The following is a 21,039-nucleotide window of genomic DNA, read 5'->3' as shown; positions in this document are numbered from 1 at the left end:
CGCTGTACGAGTTGCTAAGTGTAAGAAAAAATGCCGCTTTATTACTCGCTGCGGAGAAATATTAGTGTCGTGATCGTCAATACGTAAATGCAAACAGAGAAGTGGGAATAAAAAGGATCGTAATAATTTTCCAGTATAACCGGAAGAGTGGACTCTGATTGGCGAAGGGTCGGCTCTGATTGGCCGGTTTCGAAACGCTTGTAAGTCCCGCTTCGAAATCCGGATGCGTTGGGGAACGCAAAGGGACAAAGGACGCTGTCGCACGCAAGCAGATAGACGCCATGTTCATTTGTCAACGGACGTCAAGGTGTGATCATCGGAAGGAGCGAGGTTGCCTCGGAGAAGTAAAGGGATATCAAGTGGTTATTATCGAGTAATTCGTCCAAGTTAACGTGTATTCGAAACGATTCAACGGTATGGCCTCTTCAGAGTCGCGTAAACGTAAACTGGAGGAATACGAAATGCAGCTGTTTAGCTTCCATTCGAGAGCCGTGTATAATACTTGTAAGGCGCCGCCGTGTTTCACTTGAATGCTTTTCAGATTTTACGGCATTCTCTTTGTGTCGAGCAGCATATTCTGATCGTTGGACGGGTGCACTCTGGTATCATGTGGATTTGATCATGACTAGAGTCACACTCGTCCATTGCTTGGAGTACTTTCACCGGCCGAAACGGACCAAGTTAATCACAGACTAACGCTTCACTTTTTCTCTTCTCTTCTCTTCTCTTCTCCGCTCTTCTCATCTCTTTCTTTCTTTCTTTTCTCGTCTCTCACGCCACAAATTGAAAGAGCAAGCAAATAAATATTGTCCTTGAACCAACATATGTATCGAATTGCACTTACATTTTCTTCTGTTTTGTTTTCTTGTGGCTGTTTTATTCAGATGCTTGAAAATAAACTGAGAAAAAAAAAATATATATATATATATATGTGCATATAGAAATGTAAAAAATTGAGTACACAAGTAATCGTCTATCTAACAGACATTCCAATTCATTTTTCAAGTAAAGACTTGCTTTATTAACATTTTATTATACTTGAAATGTATGATTTAATAATGGAATGAGAGTAAAGTATAATTAAATGTACAACAGTAAAAGCTACATAAGGGTTCTTTTTAATTTTTCTGTAGTGGAAAATATTGTGGGTGAAAGGATTCATAGCACAATTAAAAAGTTATGCGAAACAATTGAAAAGACATGCAAATTAAATTCCGACAATGTAGCCATACTTAAGACAAATCAAAAGCAGTTAGAAAAAGCGTATTGTAAAGGAGCAAGACCACATTTAGAAAGTATTAAGGTAATTGTATTGACTTGTAATATAAACAAAGAGGCAATAAATATCGTTTTATTATATATGGAAAACCATTTTGTTTAGAATGTTGTTGATAAGTACATTACGGTGCCTAACAATGTTTTATTGGAAGAGGATAAATATCAAAGGACACAGTATAGTGACACAGAATTTGAAAGTATAAAACAAAAATTAGAAGACTTGCAACAAAGAGCAAAGAAAGTATGTATCTGTAATTACTTTTAAACATCGATTTGAAGTAATTCGATAATAATTGACATAAGTCTCTAATTTTGTACATACATTATAGGCTACTATTTTAAACTACGTACTACAAGAGGAATTGGAAGTTTTAGAACAATATCCTACTATTCAAGAAAATGTTGATAAAATGTGTAATACGATAAAAAATGGTTTAACGTGTTCTGATATAAATGAGAAGATATATCAATTAGTGGATGATTATAAATCGTTTTCTACAAGTATATTTGATACAACAGAAAGGACAGAAAAGATGAAGTACAATACAGTAGATAATCCAAAGTGCATAGATATTGATTTAAGTACTTTATAAATTAAAGAAACAAAGAAGTGGTTATACCATTCATTTGGAAAAGAAATTCTATTTATTCGAAAGCACTTCTTTGGACAATATGTAGATATGTGTATTGACATTCTGTGAATGTTAAATGTTGCTCATATATATTTTATACTTTTTTAAATGTTCTTCCAAGCGAATCAATTATATACAAAAATGTATTTTTACAACTTCAATACATGTGTCTCCAGCACATAAACATACATATGAAACAGAATCTTAAAATATCTCCAATCATAAAATTCTTAGAACAGCACTTGACCAAACACCTAACAGAAAGATACGACCCTTACTTTTATATTGGAACAAGTTATTTATTTTGTATACGTTATTTTTATTTTATATATTCGTCACAGCTAATGCGAAACTATGCTTAAAAATTCAAAATGCATCTGTTACAATAAAAAATGCTGTTATATACGGCATAATGATCTTAAATCATTAAAGTCTCATTAAGAAAAGCGTATGAAATGATGGAAAATACAGAAAAATTTAATAATTATAGATATGCGGTTAATCTGCCGTTGACTCGTTTCACTTCCATCGTAAGGTCACTTACACGGCTCCCTTCTCCCTAGGTACACGAAGGAGGGGGTACAGTACACCGACCAGCAACCCACAGTTAGGCCTCTTTCACATAAGCAACGGGAGCTTATACACGCTCGCCAAGACAGGAATCTTTTTTGTGTCCACTGTGGGTTCTTACGTGCCCGTATAAACTGGCATTCCCGGTTTCAACGTAGCTTCTTCTTTTCTGCTTGCCTTGCTACTCGGGTATTCAGTTCCCGTGCGTTTATGTGGAAGAGACCTTAGCGTACACTAAAGCGAAACCGCTTCCCCGTCAAACTTTGTAGTAGTGGGCCACGTTCCGGTGGGGATGTTTGCTTCGACGTTTGATAAAGGTTTTTAAGCGGTGTTTCGCCCCGTTTTAGCATGTATAATAAAACAAAATAGGGTGTACTATTATAATTCCCTTCGATTCTCTCATCATTAATTAACTATTTGATTTTAAAGTTAGATTTCAATATGCTTATTAATATTACAAACGTTTTTTTTTACTAAAAAACTAGTTAAGCGTCATTTTTTACATCCTCGTCGGAAATACTATAGTATTTTTTACTATTCTCATGCTGGTTTATGTATAAAATCAAATTGTTTAAGCAAATATAACGATTTTTATAAAATTACATTTTTTATTACCCGTGGCGCCATCTCTGTGAAAAGTGCTCAAACTGGTCGCGCACCGTTATCGACAGCGAAGTGAACTGCTGTGCTAGTGGCGCCACCTCTCGGGAGAAGGCTGAAACTACTCGGAAAATAGTTTCAGCACCTCATCAACAGATGACGCCACTAGGCTTTCAGTAGTTCACTTCGCTGTCGATAATGCTGTGCGAACAGTTTGAGCAATTTTCATAGAGATGGCGCCACGGGTTCTAGAGTAGGGTCTGTATCATCTATCTCACTCTTTCTTATAGCATCTTTCTCTCTCTTACCTCTAAAGCGGGAAGTATAAAGGAAATTGCAATAAAACTAATGAGATATACAAGAAAATGTATTAAATTAATAAAATATACAATAAATTATAATAAAATTAATAAAATATACAATAAATTATAATAAAATTACTGAAATATATAAAAACTTATGATTAAACTATTAAAATATAGAAGAAATTACAATAAAACTACTGAAATATGCTCGAACTTACAAGAGCAACTTCATAATGCTTCATTTGCATTTCGTGTACAATTCTTTGTATATTATCTTTTAAAAATGTGTATAATTCAATGTAAATTATAATTGTGTTTTGTTTAAGTATTATCATAGCAGCGAACAGCATGAAAGATATTTTGAACATTTGAAAATCTCTAGTATTTTCTTTAGTAAAAGATCGATAGCACGAAAGATGAGTTAACACCGTGGTATGCCTGTTCCTCGTCTAGCGTGTTGAGCATTCCCTTATAAACGTTGTGGGGTTAGAGTAAGGATGAAAATACACAAAAAATTTAAGTTCGGCATTCCATATTAATGAATGTTATCGTCGTATAGTTATTACTCGTCGAATCTTGAATCGATTATAAAATTGCCAGGCGAAAAATAATCGAATATTCTTAAAGATACATTTGCATTTAATTGTCTGTACGTTCAGTTCGCAGTTTTCAATTTTCCGGTTAGTACTAATTTTTCTTCTATTTCCGAAAAATGAATTAAAAAAACTTATACCATGGTTATTATATTTTATAAATAGTTTTGCTACTATTATTTACATAAAATAATTCATTTTTATGAAATTGAACACTCGCAAAAAAATATACATGGTTATCTTATTAATAAATGTTTGTTTTTCGATTAATGTATTATAGTTAAATGATCAGGATGTCACAACAATTTGTGGGTTGTACAGTTTCTGTAAAGTGTTTCCCAGAAATTGGAACTTATCAAGGACAAATACTCGATTTCAATAAAGATTGCATTATACTTTCAAAAGCTTTTTGCAACGGTGTACCTCACACTTCATCTGTAGTTGTTTTAAGGTACCATTTGACAGAGATATTTTCATAATCTCTACTATAATTAATGAATTTAAGCGAGCGTATCTGAAAGAATAAATTTCCTGTATTTTTAAATGTTTAGTGCAAACGACATACTCAATGTGGAATTTATATCGATTAATGAAACAGAATCCAGTACCAATGATAACAATCAAGCGCAGAACAAAATAACTGTAAAAAGACCTATTGCAAAAAGAGCTGGCAGATCTTTCTCCGAAAGTGTTTCATCCTCTGTTCAATCTTCATCGTCACAAACGCATCCTAATTTAAGAAAAACTGATACCAGTTCTCAATGCACTATAGAACAGCCTGCAAATGGAAAAGTTCCACTTGGTATAGTTATGAAACTAACATATTTGTTGTATCAAACATATATACAAATTCTAAGTAATGTTAATTTATATTTTCAGCTGAGTGTGCCAGTAAACCTGTACAAAAACGATTAAGTCATAGGCAGAGAGTTTTGGAACGCGATGAACACACATTTGGTACTCCAATTGATCAATCTTTGAATCAAGATTTCGATTTTGAAAAAAATTTAGCTTTGTTCGATAAAGAGGTTTGTTTTTGTAATTATAATTTCTGACAGGGAAATAGGGTAGCTACATTAGAATAATATTAAAAGCGGCACACCCTTTTTATAGGCTGTATGGCAAGAAATAAATTCTCTGAAACCAGATATTATAAGGCAATCAGAGAATAATAAGGGAGCCAGTGGAAGATACAGGCACGATGAAAATGTTATTGTTTCTGAACCTACAGTCTTTAGACAGATAGTGATATCCTGTGGGGCTAGTGAAAAAGAATATGTGACAGACAATGGTTTAATAATTCCTAGTATAACTCTTAATCTTCATCGTCAATTAATTGGAGCAGCAGATCGACTGGGAATTAGTTGGGAACGTCGGGTATGTGAAATTAAAAGATTATAATGAATATACAGAGCATCCCAGCAACAATTTTTGCAGATTAAATTAATTTGAATTATTAGGTGGAACTTCTTGGTCGTGCTGGCGCAGAGATCATATTACAATTATTGGGTGGTAGTCGTCGACTTAATCCAAACAATGCACACCAATGGCCGACGGTTGTTGCACTTTGCGGACCTCACCGTTCTGGTGCTGCAGGTGTTAACTGTGCCAGACAATTATCCAGTCACGGTGTTAAGACAATATTATTTGTTGAAAATTCCGAGGATGTTTTCCTTTTACAAGAGTTGTCTTTGTATAAACTAACAGGAAACAAGGTAGAGACTAAAGTAAAGAATTTGCCATCGGTAGTCGATTTGATACTTGTTGCACTTTGCGATGAAAATTCTCCGAAAACGATCGCACCTATAGCAAGGTGGGCAAATAGTAACAGAGCACCTATTTTAGCTATTGAGCCACCAGCTGCAGGAACACCCGGTATTCTTAGCAAATTTAGTTTAGTTGGGGGATTACCATTGTCTCATAGCGTTGACAATGGCAGATTATATTTATGTAATCTTGCACTGCCAAACAAAGTATATGCAGATGTCGGTATAACATACAGGTCTCCTTTTGGACCAAAATTCGTCATTCCTTTGCATTCCAATAATTCTTAGCAAATTTAAAAACGAAGGTGATGTTGCTTTTAATTAAAAAATGTTTTAATTGAGAATAATTTTACTTATATGCCTTGCTGATATAAATTTATACGTATACCGCAAAAGTAATCGAATTTATTTAATAACGAATATCATGCAGAATGCAGCATGTAATGTTATCATATTTGAAGTGTAGCCTATGTATAAACTGTTGTAATTTGATGTGCAAAGACACATGTAATTGTTCTTTTAAATGTGTAAGCATACAGTATGTACATGAAATTAATATAAAGAAAGGATAAATATACGGTGTTTGGTTTTGTAAGTTACATGAAAAATTGGATCCTTTTAAATAAATATAATAAATTGAAGTGAAACTATATAGTATATCAATTCTTAAATATTATAAGATACAAGAACTTCACGTATTTGCTACACGTATTTGATAAATTTTAAAGAATATGGTGTTTCATGTTATGATACGCGTATAATATTCCTTTTACAAAAAATATAATCACATAAAAAATTGTTCACATATATTTATATACATATATACATAAATCGTCTCACTTTTATTTATATATTCTGTGGGGACTTATTAATAACGATACTATAGAAATAGTAAAGAAAGAAATACTAATGAAGTGAAGTAAATCAGACACAAAAAGTACATTTACTGAAGATTAGAAACAAAAGTTTCGTTACTTCAATTCATCAATATTCGTTTCCAAATAATCTATAATCTTACACACTAATTTTACAGTAAGCATCTATTAGCAGTAATAAGAAATCAACTATATTTTTCATAACTTGGGATATATTGACATATAAAATTTGTAAAATACTTGTTTATTAAAATTGTCCATTATTTAAATCTTAAATTATATTTAAAAATTATATACAAAAAAATCACGTTAAATTATTCAGGGCACAAAGTAAGTCACTATTGTTATAGAAATTTACGTGTCATTTTAAAAATAGAATTTAATGAAACATTTAATTTTTCAGCTCTTTTAGCCTCCATTTATTTTTATAAATTAGGGGTTGAAAAATATTTTTATCGCAACGAAAAACGTACTCGTTTTATCATGCTTGTACCCATTTTTACTGAATAATATACAAGATATAATAGCGTAAAAATGGTAATAATTAATTGTAATAAATGTTTGTATATACATAAGACTTATTTTAATCATAGGTAGTTTAAGTAAGTTATTTATATTTTATGTGTAAATAGATATTTATATATTTTGGAAATTAGACTTGATACTTAATGATGATAAATTCTGTAACCAAAATCAATGACATTTTTCAAGAATTATTTGGATGAAAAACTTTAAAAATGTAACGTGAAAAGCCAGAAAGAGTAGTATATTAATCATACATTGATTCAATCTAGATAAAATAAGTATAGAAAAAAGAAGTTTGATATATTATCTAATGATGACACAAATTCTTATATTTATACTACAGATGGCAAGGGGGGACAACAACAGTTGGAACAATTAAGGTTTTAACATTGCTAGTACTATGTATTTTTTAAATTTTTTGTAACTATAGTTTAATGAATTTTTACAATAATTCCATTAGTGAAATAATATGTTTCAGTACAATACTAGTTACAAGTAATAAACAGATTTCTAATTAAATAATTAACTCTCTCTCTCTCTCTCTCTCTCTCTCTCTCTCTCTCTCTCTCTCTCTTTCTATCTATCTCTATCTCCCTCACTCATTCTCACTTTATTGATTAGAGACATATACTGTATATTTATTGTCAAATTTTATAAATGCAATTCAAATCAATAGACTGAAATCCATTACAAAAATCTTTCAATACTGCAGTTCAGCTCGAATTAAAATTAAACTTGAATATAAACTTATTAATTGTGTATTCTCTAATAATTCTAATCTATAAAATTGTACTATATCTCAGTATTATCAAGTACAACAATGTAACAATTTATTAGATGTATTATTTAAATCTAGAAAAGTGTTTTGGAATTGTTTTTCTTTTTAAGTAAGATCGCATTAATTTTCACATATATACAAAATTGATAATTATTATTATTAGTTTTATTATTTTCAATAAAAGGTAAGAGCTGAACCATCTTATGATGTTTATGTAAGAAAAAGATTTATTTCCACAATTCTAAAGTGTTCTATATTATATAATGCATAGTAGTATTTTAACATTGGATTTAGAACTCAATATGTTTTACTTTAGTAGAATTTTAATTTGATAATGCATAACTGTGGAAATAATTGAGGCCTAATTATTTCTTTTTCTTGTTGTTCATCAGTTACGAGTTCTACTTTTAACTAACCTTAGAGCTACTAGTAATATGAATAATGATGACTTCAGTTACATCTATCTTATTAAAAATAGTTCATACATATAGTATTTACATTCATAACATATCAGTCGTTTCAGAAGAAACAATGATTGATACACTTATGAGATTTGATCACCTCTCGACTTAACTATTAAGTCTGAATCTGCACCTAATTGAAATATTTAATTAGGCTAGTTCAACTTACACTAAACTAAAAATTGACCTCACGTTGATTAAGGCATTTCCTTTTTAATCTAAATTCATTTCAAAATTTTTATTCCATAATGTATCTAAAAAAATATAATATTTCTACATTTGTTTCATAGTATGTATGAATATCTAAGTTTTATTTTTTGTTGTAAATTTTCTTTATTTCAAAAATTAGGGTATTATGGTACGTATTCTTTTAGTGCCTAAGACATAATTAGAGTAACACATGTCAGCACCTTGTAGCAATTATAAGGATTCTTACACATATTCAGCCTCAGTCAAAATATCACTTAAAATACATTACACATTTTTGCATTATTTGCCAACTGAATTCTATTTTTATAGTTTGTATGATTTGCAACTGTACAAGGATAAAAAAGCAAGAATGTGTTGATAAAAACTTATATAATGATGTAAAATGTTTCCTTTTCATATGTCAATTACGATAAATAAAAATCGTACAATAATTTAAAAATAATATATAAAATACAGCTGTACACGTTAACGATTTTAAGTCTTGTAAATTAGTGTTCAAGTAAATAAGAAGAAAGTTACTTGTTGCTGTGTGAAACATTTGTTCATTTTAGATAACAGACCTACATTATGAAATTTAATGTTTCATTTAAAATCGAAAAATATTTTTCATAGTATAGAGTCCTTTTTTTTCAATATGAATTTATAGTATATATGTAGCCACCAATAACAAAATATTTTCTTATTAATGCTTCATCAATAAATATAAACTGTAATAAACAATTATATTAATTCATTTCTGATCCTGTTGCTTATTTTTCTGCATTATTAAATGTCCTGAAAAGAACTATCACTTTAGTAGAACACTCCAAGTGTTATTTTTTTAGTTGCAATAATAGTATCTTCGAAATTAAAATTATTCAATTATAACTATAAACATTTAAAGATCAGTTTCTCCAAATCGTAAACAAATGTGTAATATTGTGGTAAAAAGTCATGCATTTTGTTATTAATTGTAATAGATCATTGTAATCGAATTTGTATTATCTTTTGTATATGGAACTTGCATGTGAGGTTATGCGCTTATTATTTCTGCGTATATACATGTACTTGTTTTTCAGGACTATTCTTCTTTGTATTCTCTCATATTTAACACTATATAGAGCTGTCAGAAAACAATTCGCATTGTAATTATACTATACCTAATACATCTTCGTAGAAAAATACGCCAGCGTTCGCTGGCTCTCAGAACGACTCCCTAGGATGCTGGCGTAGGATTAGCTGTCGGTTTCGGAGGTACAGGATTTGCCTGTTTGGCTCGTCTACGTTTATTTAACAACGCATTGTTCGTGTGATCTAATTGTTTCAAACTGGCCGTATCGTAATCAACACGCATCGTAGCTAACGACCGTGTCATTTCTTCCTGAACTTCCGGCCAGAGTTCTTCACCTTCTCGGAGTACACGTCCGGTATGTAAAGGCGTGGGGGGTACTTCTGTGTATTGCTATATGAGAAACAATTGTATATATAATATTGTTATATGAGAAATAATTGTACATATTGTCCTTTACAATCATGTAGTATTGCCCCCCATATATTAAAATAACAATGAAACAATAAGTTCTTACAGCTATCCACTTGTTGCGCATTACTTCGTCAATCTGCAATCTTTGAGCTGGATCTGTACACAACATACCCTTGATAAGATTTTTCGCCTCCGTACTCACATTAGACCATTCAGGGGCTGGAAATTCATATTGGCCTAATCGAATTCTTCTCTTCATTCCTGGTGAAATTGCTAAACCATGATTACTATAAAAGGGCGGGAAACCACATAATCTGAAAGATATATTACAAAAACCAAGTTGCACAAGCAATGCAATTTAAAAATGATATCTATACTTACAATATATACATTATAACTCCAAGTGACCAAATATCACAGCTTTTATCATATTTTTCTGGTCCCAAAACTTCTGGAGCTACAGAGAAACAAAAAACATTTGTGCTTATCATTTATTCTATATCCATACTTCATAAGAAATAAAATTATGATGTTGAATATAGCTTACCAACATAGTATGGTGTGTAGCATGGGGTTTGTAGCGTATCTTTCGAATGCGTTTCTTTCGCAAATCCGAAATCAGTCAGTTTTAGTATTCCAGTATTGTCTAAAAACAATATGTACAATACGTTATTAAATTTATAACGGCAAATATTAAAATATTCTTCTATAATCACTTTACTTTTAATACATCGATTCACATACCAGGTTTGGAATATAATAGATTTTCTGGCTTGAGATCCCTGTGTGCAATATTCATATCATGCAGGTGCTTTACAGCAACACAAATTTCATACATTATTTGTGCAGCTTCTAAATCAATTACGCAAAGTAATTAATATTTATTACACACTTTTAGATTAGATATACTATTTAAAAATTGCATTAATTGATTTTACCTCTTTCTGTGAAAGCACCGTCCTGCCTATCTTGTATTCTCTCGAACAGTTCCCCTCCTTCCATACTAAAAAAAATCATTAAACATGCATTTAATTAAACCACGTTATAAAATTTTTCTGTGCAAATATTTTGACAACTTACCATTCCATAACGACCAATAAACATTTATTTCCACTATAGGTGTTTTCGTATACATCTTTGACTTGCACTATGTGCTTACAATTTGATGCTCTCCAATGCAATTCAACTTCTCGCCGTGCTTTAACGCAATCGTACAGTACCTGTAAGTAAAAAGATGCAATAAAAATTAATAACGAGCATTAAAAAGTCCATGCGCAAGAATTGAGTACAGTTTATACAAATTTCAAGAATATGTAATTAATGTTCAGCCTTGAATATATATGATGACGTAATTGGTTAAGATAAAAATGAATAAAGATGAGAAGTGAACGTCGTAAAGTATCGAACAATTTTTAAAGTAAAAATATACGTAATTGTACGAGACGGAACGTAGGAATTTCGTACTGTTCTTCCGGAAGCTGCCTGCGAGTACAAACTTAGGCAACTTGTATATACATTCGCTTTAAGAAAGGCTGGTGAATGACCTAAAAACAGCTGACGTCGTCGTTAAATCGATAAAACTTATTGCATTATGCAGCAATCCGCGACCTAACATTCTTGAGCTAAGGTAACAGAGTCTACAATCAATAGTGCATACATTCATAAAAAGAATATAGCACATGAATTTCGATGGGAACTGTTAAAATGCGGCATTAAATGATATATCCCACTACAATTTTCATTCCCAATATAAACTGCCAAAAACGCGGTGTGCATATACAATTCGAAATAAAGAAACGACGGAAAAAATGTTTCACGGCTGAGTGCAGTATTTTTAGAGGAACGAATACATTGGTCGTTCTAAAAATGCAATTAAAACCCGAGAATCTGTCTCGAAAGAGTCAGAACTGATTTCGGTTTGCAGTTGCAATAAGTTCATTTGCACTTAAAAATGTAATTACAATAAGCGAAAACGGTGAGTCTTATTGCTTTCTTCTAAATTAAATTTCATTTTTTCAAGGCAATGGAAAATTGTCCGATTTGCGTGTGTCTACACATTTGCAATGATTCAACATGCTGTAATTGTTAACGAGCTCCAATTCGCGCAAATTCCCACGATTGTCTTTCACGTTCTCTCTTAAACGATAAATACATTGTTCACGCGTTTCGTAACGTAACGTGCAATCGACATTTCGTATTATTACGTGATAATGAGATTAGCGCAAAGTGACATATCCATTAGTACAACGAGCATCAAGCGCACAAACGAACTCGTGGAATTACCGTTGGTAGAGTCGTGATCAGATTATGCTCATCAGCCATGCTATTTTACGTAAAAAAGGAAACTCACAACGCAGCTCATTTATATGTGACGGGAGCGCGTGTGAAAATTTCCATTCGAATTATCCTGTTTCTTTTTGTTTGCCTAACGCTAATTATGCAAACTATATAATATTTCCATGTAATATCGTTTGAAAGAATGATCTGTGAAACTAATGAAATCATCTGCAAGATGATGACGACACGCATAAATTAGATTGTCTCTGTTGTTGCCTTGTAAAGGCGATATACTTGTAGGATACGTTCTCTAACTTTATTCAAATACATGGAAAATATGCAGAGAGCCATTAGCATTTGAGAACACCATAAAAAAAAGAAGATAACGTACTGCAACTCTAAAGTCGTAGCGTTCTTCTCATGTACTTAAGGGAAGCGAATCATTTTTATATAAGGAATCGGCAACGATATTTCCGTCACTGATTTCTTGTTATTGAGATTCTACTGACGGATCACAGAGATACAGAAAACCTTCTTTCGCCCGTGAACGAAGAGATAAAAATTCAAGTATTCTCAGAATGCTACAGCCAAGGCAAACAAAGAGAAACGTAAAACGGTGGCGACAACGAGCCGACTAACTGGCTACGTGCGACGCAAGTGGTAATCAATCAACGAAAAAGCAAATTGGTAACGAGAAAACTGGGTTGGCACCGCCTGCCTCTGCCATGACGTACGCAAATGTTATCTTTCTTATAACTGCGAGAAGTTACGGGAGGAAATATGATTCCATAACTTTCTCCAGAAGTATGCCTCCTGGTACTTTTTCTTGGATTACCAGAATATAATACACACGTTGATGTACTGTTTACCATAGAACAGTTCACTATCCCCAACCACCATAATTCAATAATAACAAGCACTGTCGAAATTATGATCATTATAATCAATGTGTAACAAGGACGTTGAACTAACTTTCTCTGTATGTAATTAAAAGAAATTATGGAATCATATAATAGTGCGCATCGAAAGTATTCGGAGATCGTTGTACAAAGATAATTACGAACGATGCTGTCTGAACAATAGAATTATTATCTTTGCTGTCGGTACAATGTGATTTAAGCGGTTTCTCTAACTTATATGGCTCAATTCCAATTATATTGGAATGTGTGTACGGTAATTTAACGTAATAAATTCTACTTCAATTTCATGCTTACTAACTGTTAACTCGAAACAGATCGTTTTATAAAAATTCTACTTTTTTTTATTTTTAGTTCAGAATTCCAACTATACAGAATAATAGATGGTTACATGGGCATATTCTCTATATATTTATCAACTGGAATTAATTCTGTATCTCCCATCTATAAATGATAACGTCATATGAAAGCGACCTATACTTTCGCAAAGTACACGTACGTAACATTTATATTACGTGAAATAGCAAAAGACTATAACATTTCGTGACACCTGTCGAGCTTACAGGCATCTGACTTATGACAAGAGTGATATTAATTTTTCAATCTTGGACTGGTCGAGGGATCGATACCTTTGATAACGTGAATAATTTGAAGAGAGCATGAGATCATCGATTCTATGTAAATAGTAATATACTTTCGTTTAAACTTATCAAACTATACTTGTGTCCATTCAGTTAGACATGTATTCCCATCTAAAAGTGTATGTTTAGTTTCTTATCTAGAAGAGAAAGAAATAAGTTAAATGAATTTTAAGTGATTTATATTAAATTAATAAAAATGGTCAAAGAATTGAATGTCGCAAATATTATTTAAGAAAAAAATACAATATCTGTGACATACATGTTATGTGCGGGATATCGCACGCTATACGTACGTAATCGGTCATCGACATGTATCTGCATCTTTAATCGATACTTCTTACAAGATCTATACTTTAGTCCAAGTTAAAAAAATACCACGATATGTTCATTTTAACAATTGCATTATTAATTCGAATTGTTTGTAAATTTTTCCTCCAACTGTCTACAACATAAGTAATAAAATTATCACGATTTAAAAGTCATCACCAATTCCACCAATATTCGCTACCAAAACTTGACAATTAATCTACCTAGCATTCAAACTACAATTCTGTGTTTAGATGGCAAAACGTGATATGCTCGGCTGTCCTAAAGATTAAGACACGTGCTTTCCCCACGTGTCCAGTTGATAAAACATACCTCTATGTCATGTATTATAAAATTAGGAAAACCACATCTCGTGTTTTATCATCTGACCGTGAAATTACACTTCGTTTTAGGTCTCTTTAATATTTCATGGAATTCTACGCGGAACCGCGAGCCAAGAATAACAAATCGACCGCGAAAACGCAGAAAACACCAAAATTTTTCCAAGGTGATATAGAGAAAATAAGAGGCGAGCAGGCATCGAGCGGTACACCGCATGGCCGGAATCGTCGAATGGGAAATCACCGGGTATAAATAGAGGATGACTCGCGGTCTGGACTCGCTTGGACATCGTTAGCCGATGATCATACTTTAACACCAACTAGATATCGATACATCTTCGATCGACGGATCCTTTAATACGCGCGAAGCGTGTACATTTTACATCGCAGAAGATTCATCGAATTTATCCTTGAACCGTCATTCTGTATATTCCAAAAATAGGTAACGGCAGACGTGTGTTACGTTTGAAGGTAATAAAACGTACACTTTTACACGACTATTGATAAGAGTCTTGCTAAATTACGTTTATCTCGGTCGGTACAATAACGTTCTCTGTATGGTAATATAAAAAGTAATATATACGTCGTTTTTCTATTTACACGTGTCGATTAATCACTAGTACATGCTGCTTTTGTAATCGCATGCTCGAACACATCGTTTTATTCTTCGTGCGTAAAATTTCAATTAAGCCTCCTGGCTAGTTTCGTCTCGTACCGATGAAAGAGGAAATAAGAACCAGGAGCTTTGTTACACGACAATAAAGTTTCGCTGTCATTTCCAGGAACAAAGGGAAACGGAAGAACCAATTGTTTCGATTCTTTTCAAGTGATCTTTTTCGTCTGTTCATGTTCTATTAATATTAAGTCCGCTAACGCTTGCACTTTGTTGCATATGCGCAGACACATTGGAGGAGGGCTTCGCAAAACAATTAACGGAAGTTGAATAAAAAGAATAAAAATGACCGATTCCACGGAAGAAATCGTTGATCATTATCTCACCTTGAGCGCATATTTTTCCCTGGTGTTTTTATCATAACATTGAACAACTTTTCCGTTTATGCCAAGACCAAGCACATGATTACTAATCTCGTAGTCGTCGGTGATCGGTGTGACTTTTGGTAAACGGGAGTCACATCTCGTAAGCGTATGTTCCATGGTTTTCCGTTTAGTTTCCACAGCCGAAACCTCCTTCCCTTTCGTCGGCACCGCGATCTCCGTTTCCGCTCCTCGTTTCCGTTTTCCTTTCTTATTCTCCTCGTTCTCCTCGCCGACGGGCCTCTTGCACTTTCTAAAATGGTAATCGATCGTCAGTCACGTTCTCGTCCCATGAGGAACGAGGGATTCGTATTTTCTCTCTTTCTTTCTATGTCAAGTAAAAAAAATGAATACACCAACAGTAGAAGAATACAGAATAAATTGAAACACTTCATGAGAAATGCGGTAAACTACGACGATTCGAGTAGCACGTTGATAACGGAAACCTTAGAATGATAGCATGTCCCGTACTGTCACTTATGAGGCGCGACGCGCGTATGTCAGTAGTCTGTACAGGTGAAAAAAATATTCGACAATGCTATTTTATCGCACGCAGGGAACGGCGCCTATTTTATCTTTAGAATTACCGACGGAACCTGGTTCGTATCTCTTTTAAAAGTCAAGCCTGTATTAAGGAACTACGCGTCACGAGGCACTAGACACGACGATACTCGTGCGAAAATTACAGGTTATTAATTGTTTTTAGAAATTATCTGCAAATGGATTTATCGCCGATCAAACGCTACGTGCTTCTTACAATATATTATTATTCGCATGTGTTATCAACTTGACATCGCCATACAAACGGTTAATTTTGCAACGGTGCAATTTTCAATGTGTGTAACGCGTAAACCTTTAAAGCTACGTGAGAATTTACCGAGTGTGAAGAAGATTAACTTTAGAGGTACTGCAATAATTAATTAATTAATTATTATAATAAGAGATCAGATTGATTTACCGTACAGTTTACACGTATTTGGATGAAATGCATATAGTTATAAAGCACGTATGCGCGTAGCTTTATCTATTACACAACCACTTTTAATCGATCGAAGTAAAACTATAGTGTATAGTTGAACACATAGACGGTTGGTGCATTTTGAAATTATCAGTAGACTATTCCAATCGGGTGCGTCCAGTGTGTGTAGCTTCTTTGGAGATGTTGTTAAATAGAATAAAAAGCCAATCGAAATGATTAATCGGTAAATTAAAAAAAATAAATACAAAAATTATGAATCAGCGTTAAAAATCAATTGTTAAAATCTCATTATATAGAGATAGAAATTCCAATCGATATGAGGTTAAATAATAATATGCAATGGTTATGATTGCAACGGATAGAAATGTATATACAACAAATGATGAGGCATAATGTGGTTATCATAAAAACGAAATTGTTCCAATGAATCGTTAACGGCGATACGGTATTATCGTTCGAATAATTTCGAAACATAAGTATCGAAGGAAATTAAAATATAATGTATGATAGAGACCTCCAAAATGTCCACTTGGTTGCCGATTTCGGCATTTGTGTAGCTTTCTAACGGTTCGAGAAGTTTTTAATCGAATCGTTGAACGAAGATAAAAAGCATCGCCTTCCGGGAGAGCCGAAACTCCGAAGAATTCTCAGAGGTAACACAGCCGGTAGCGGTGGGTTATGGATAAAGCTGTGTGAGCTCCGCGTCCTCGAACACAAAATAAGAATTTGTTTCTAATTGTAACTCAAAACTCGATATCCGAAGAATAATCGCACAGAGAGAAGGCCAGCTGAAAACCGAAGATAAAAAAACTCATGAAACTCATCCTCAGTAATGAAACGGTGATGATTGTCGATGAAAAGAAGCGTGCAAAATAAAAAGTAATTATTAAAAAGCGGTATTGCGTGTGTATGTGGCGGGGATATACGCGATGCAGTGTGTTTCTTAAATATATTAATTCGAACAAATTGAATCGCACTTTTGTTACTTGCGTAACACGACAAAGATTCGTAAAATTGCCAGGATAAACACACTGAACAAAATACAAAGTGGCTCGTCAGTGATCTATTTACATAAACTCGTATGCATCGCCAAAGTCACCATCTATATTTTATCAGAATCCACTATCTCCACAGATATACTTGAATATGACGTATACAATAAAATGTGCATTAAAGATAAGGCATACTGGAATTCGAAAAAAAAACAGTAAAAGAATTTTACAATACATAATTGCCTTTGCAGTTTAACATACCTGATGAGATGTTTGCTTCTTTTAAAATAACTTTCCCGCCATGAAAGTTTTGTATAATTTTAAAAACAAACACCACAGTTATAACATTTCGTTTCACACTATCATGGGAACACTTAATTATGATTTCTTACGAATTATCCTTGATATACGTCATAACACTGATTCACAATTCGTACCGTTATGAATGTGTCAAAAATAGTGTTCACAGATATCCGAAACGTAACTTTCCTTCCTTTTTCTTGTGTCTCACGTAAAAAAAGGCAAAAGTTCCATGGAGGTGTGTCATCCGAGTTCGAAACGATCGAAGCGATTGGGATACCTGTCTACCTGCCGTAGAATAGCCGGTTTTACACAAGTATTAAAATATTCGGTGACGCCGTTGCGAAGTGAATTTTTTTGTTACGAGGAACGCAAGAGTAGGAACCTTAACCAAACGCGACTTTTTCCATAACCATACTTTCCGTGCATTCGACCGACCACTACTGAACTCAAGACCACTGAACGCGACTCTGACTTTCATACGAAAAACCAATTCACAAACACTAGTAGATACAGCGGGTATGGCGGCAAAGCGCTCTACAAGCAATCTTAGGATGTGACTCACTGCACAGGGACGACTCTATGCTAAAACATTTCAGGTTCCTGCGTCAGCAACTACTCCTTCCCCACCCTTTATTTTTACGACTTTCGTCGTGTATATTTTTTTCTGAAATATTTTTGTTTTTAAAGCTTACATCAGACACACATACATACACACGCGCGCATGCGCGCGAATAAAATAATTATAATGATAATCATAAGCTAATAATTATTTATTTTTTTTTCAATTTAATTATTTTATAGTATACTACAATAATTAAACATATACGTATATATATACATCATTTTTCGACGTAATAAAACTGAAGGGGCAACAATCTTCAGGTCTCTTGCATTTTTATCACTTACAATATAATTACAAAATTATTATATTTCATATAAATATTTCTTTTTCATACAGGCACATGTTATATTTACATATATGTAGTTTCATCTCAAGATATAATTTTTAACAGTATTGTCTGTTATTAAGCATTTCGTTAAATAGAAATTGTATCACACAAAATACAATGAATGCCAGAAGGTAATTTTCTATTATGATTTCTCATTGAACATTATAAATAATTTGTAATGCAGTGGATAATAATTTCATGTATTAAAAAGTTAGTATCACCGATGATGCTATAAAAACTAAATTATTACCAATATTGTTATCGGTTCAATGCACTACAGTGCCGTTTTACGAAAAAGATATCATCATTCTTAATTAAAATACATAGTATATACTATTGGTATTTCCTAAGAATTATATCAGATTTTAGTGATCATGTATAATTTACATGAATATCTGTAGAAAGAGAACGTATTGTGGTTTAATCTTTGGATTATCGAATTAGAAAGAATACTTATGTTTAACTAAATATTAAGCACTGCTAGAAATATTGTACACACTTATTTAATTACATGTTTATGGAAATATTAACCAGCAGAAACTTTTATGAATATTAACAAATGTGAATAGTTTAAAAATACTTAACAATTCGTTTCGGCATAATCTGGAAAAAATACCGATAGTCTAAATATTAATAATATTAAATACACAAGATTATTATTTTTATCCTAAAAATACTAATGTTATTTTACTGTTCCAGAATTATCAACATTACATACAAATAATATATATATATATATACTTATTATATTCTAAGTATATATATATACTTATTATATTCAATATTATATGAATATAATTACAATTAACAGCAAGATATAAAATGTACATTTAATTAAGTAACGCGTACACACTTATTTTTTTGCATCTCTTTTGAAATGTGTATGTATGTGTATCATGTACATCATACATGATAAGTATCCTGTGTTTCATAAAAAATATATTTTTATTGTCCCTTTTGAAGTAAGTAATACTCGATGTATAATGAATTCAATCTATAAAACGACTAATTAGTTTTTCAGATTACAAATAAATTAGTACTATTTTCTCTTTCAAATTTTGCATGAATGAGTACTATTGCACGTTTGAAATTTCTTCCAAAGAAAAGTTAAATAAACAATGCACGTTTTTCTACTTAATCTACAATGAAACAACCTAGAGATATAGCGCATTTGTTTATGATTAATTTCTAAAAAGAATAAGTAAAACGTGTGCATATTCCGACACATTTGCAATAAAATTACGATATCCTTGAGACTATTTTTAATTAGAACGAAACATACGGTTCGTTTGTACTAATACTTATATAGACTTATGTTCGTTTCTTCAATGAAATAATTTATGCTTTGTTTAAAAATACTTTAGTTCTCTGGTTTTCATCAAAACTAAGATAATAGTTTCTGTCGGACGGAAAATGCAGCGATACTACAAAGCTAAAGAAATACGATAACATTGTTAACGTTTTGATTTTTCTTTAATAATTTCAACGTATACGCAATTAAATGTTTCCTCTTTTTCTACTTGTATAACAACACTGAAAACGTGGTAAAAATGGTCACGTTTATAGCTTTTCAATACTTTCTTTTGTATAAAAATAATTATAATTTGTTAATAAAAAATTTGAATTTTCATAAAGCGAATTTAATTCTTACTAATTTGGTTAAGGGCTACTGTACCTTCGCTAATAATAAATTATAAGTATAGTAATATTGCCCCTCGTGTATTTTACATTGTATGCCAATACAAAACTTTCCAGGTATATATTTTCATTTCTAAATTTAGTGCTATATTTTCTTCCATTCGTAAATTTTGATTAAATGACAGCCAATGAATAAATTTATATTAATAATTATAGTAATACCACTTTTTTGAACAACAAACATACCATTTTCCACTGCCGTTTCTATCGATATCTAGATTTTTCACCAATACAAACATGTATATAATATGGAAAGTTTTGTACAAAAGGCAGTGAATTTTTAATAAATAAAAAAAGGTTTAACATCAGAATATTGTAAACTAGACATTACATCTGATTAACAAGTTAAAATACATCTACCCTGAGTTTCAACAGCTCTTTTTAAAGAGAGGCATGTAAGAATTATAGTTCTTTTATGAAAAATAAACATCAACATTGCCTCGTTATAGTTTTCTCTTTTTCACTTTCTCAGTGTATAAAAATATTCAAGGCTTTCAACACTAACGTATATGTATATATACATACACCCGTTACGTATATATATA

At 32.2% G+C, this 21,039-nt stretch overlaps 3 protein-coding genes across 8 annotated transcripts; 2 read left to right on the top strand and 1 right to left on the bottom strand.

The window, feature by feature from the left end:
- The first annotated feature begins 65 nt into the window (after window positions 1–65).
- LOC143428791 (uncharacterized) lies at window positions 66–1,895 on the top strand. Of its 3 annotated transcripts, XM_076903923.1 has the most exons (5): window positions 66–344; window positions 430–504; window positions 1,134–1,303; window positions 1,382–1,519; window positions 1,608–1,895. In XM_076903923.1, the coding sequence occupies exons 2-5, from the start codon at window positions 462–464 to the stop codon at window positions 1,869–1,871; spliced, it is 615 nt and encodes a 204-aa protein (XP_076760038.1). In that variant the 5' UTR covers window positions 66–344; window positions 430–461; the 3' UTR covers window positions 1,872–1,895. The 3 variants fall into 3 exon arrangements, with proteins under 3 accessions (XP_076760038.1, XP_076760039.1, XP_076760037.1); XM_076903924.1 differs by lacking the exon at window positions 430–504 and having other exon boundaries at window positions 67–344; XM_076903922.1 differs by having other exon boundaries at window positions 67–504.
- Window positions 1,896–3,721: 1,826 nt separating this feature from the next.
- Window positions 3,722–7,666, top strand: Edc3 (enhancer of mRNA-decapping protein 3). Its single transcript, XM_076903763.1, has 6 exons — window positions 3,722–4,065; window positions 4,259–4,429; window positions 4,530–4,780; window positions 4,858–5,006; window positions 5,092–5,355; window positions 5,439–7,666. Exons 2-6 carry the CDS (start codon window positions 4,263–4,265, stop codon window positions 6,030–6,032), a joined length of 1,425 nt encoding a protein of 474 aa, XP_076759878.1. The 5' UTR covers window positions 3,722–4,065; window positions 4,259–4,262; the 3' UTR covers window positions 6,033–7,666.
- Window positions 7,667–9,393: 1,727 nt separating this feature from the next.
- On the bottom strand, window positions 9,394–18,450 carry LOC143428717 (MAP kinase-activated protein kinase 2-like). 4 transcript variants are annotated; one of them, XM_076903769.1, is made up of 9 exons: window positions 17,805–18,450; window positions 15,537–15,825; window positions 11,136–11,275; window positions 10,994–11,058; window positions 10,800–10,907; window positions 10,603–10,701; window positions 10,437–10,512; window positions 10,159–10,369; window positions 9,394–10,034 (listed from the first exon to the last, which is right to left on the bottom strand). In XM_076903769.1, exons 2-9 carry the CDS (start codon window positions 15,690–15,692, stop codon window positions 9,789–9,791), a joined length of 1,101 nt encoding a protein of 366 aa, XP_076759884.1. In that variant the 5' UTR covers window positions 15,693–15,825; window positions 17,805–18,450; the 3' UTR covers window positions 9,394–9,788. The 4 variants fall into 4 exon arrangements, with proteins under 4 accessions (XP_076759884.1, XP_076759880.1, XP_076759879.1 ...); XM_076903765.1 differs by lacking the exon at window positions 17,805–18,450 and adding an exon at window positions 17,066–17,206; XM_076903764.1 differs by lacking the exon at window positions 17,805–18,450 and adding an exon at window positions 15,927–16,147.
- Window positions 18,451–21,039: the final 2,589 nt, after the last annotated feature.

The sequence above is a fragment of the Xylocopa sonorina genome, chromosome 11 (assembly GCF_050948175.1).
Source record: "Xylocopa sonorina isolate GNS202 chromosome 11, iyXylSono1_principal, whole genome shotgun sequence".
Taxonomy (NCBI): domain Eukaryota; kingdom Metazoa; phylum Arthropoda; class Insecta; order Hymenoptera; family Apidae; genus Xylocopa; species Xylocopa sonorina.
The sequence above is the reverse complement of the archived record's forward strand: the minus strand, read 5'-3'. Positions and strand labels throughout refer to the sequence as shown.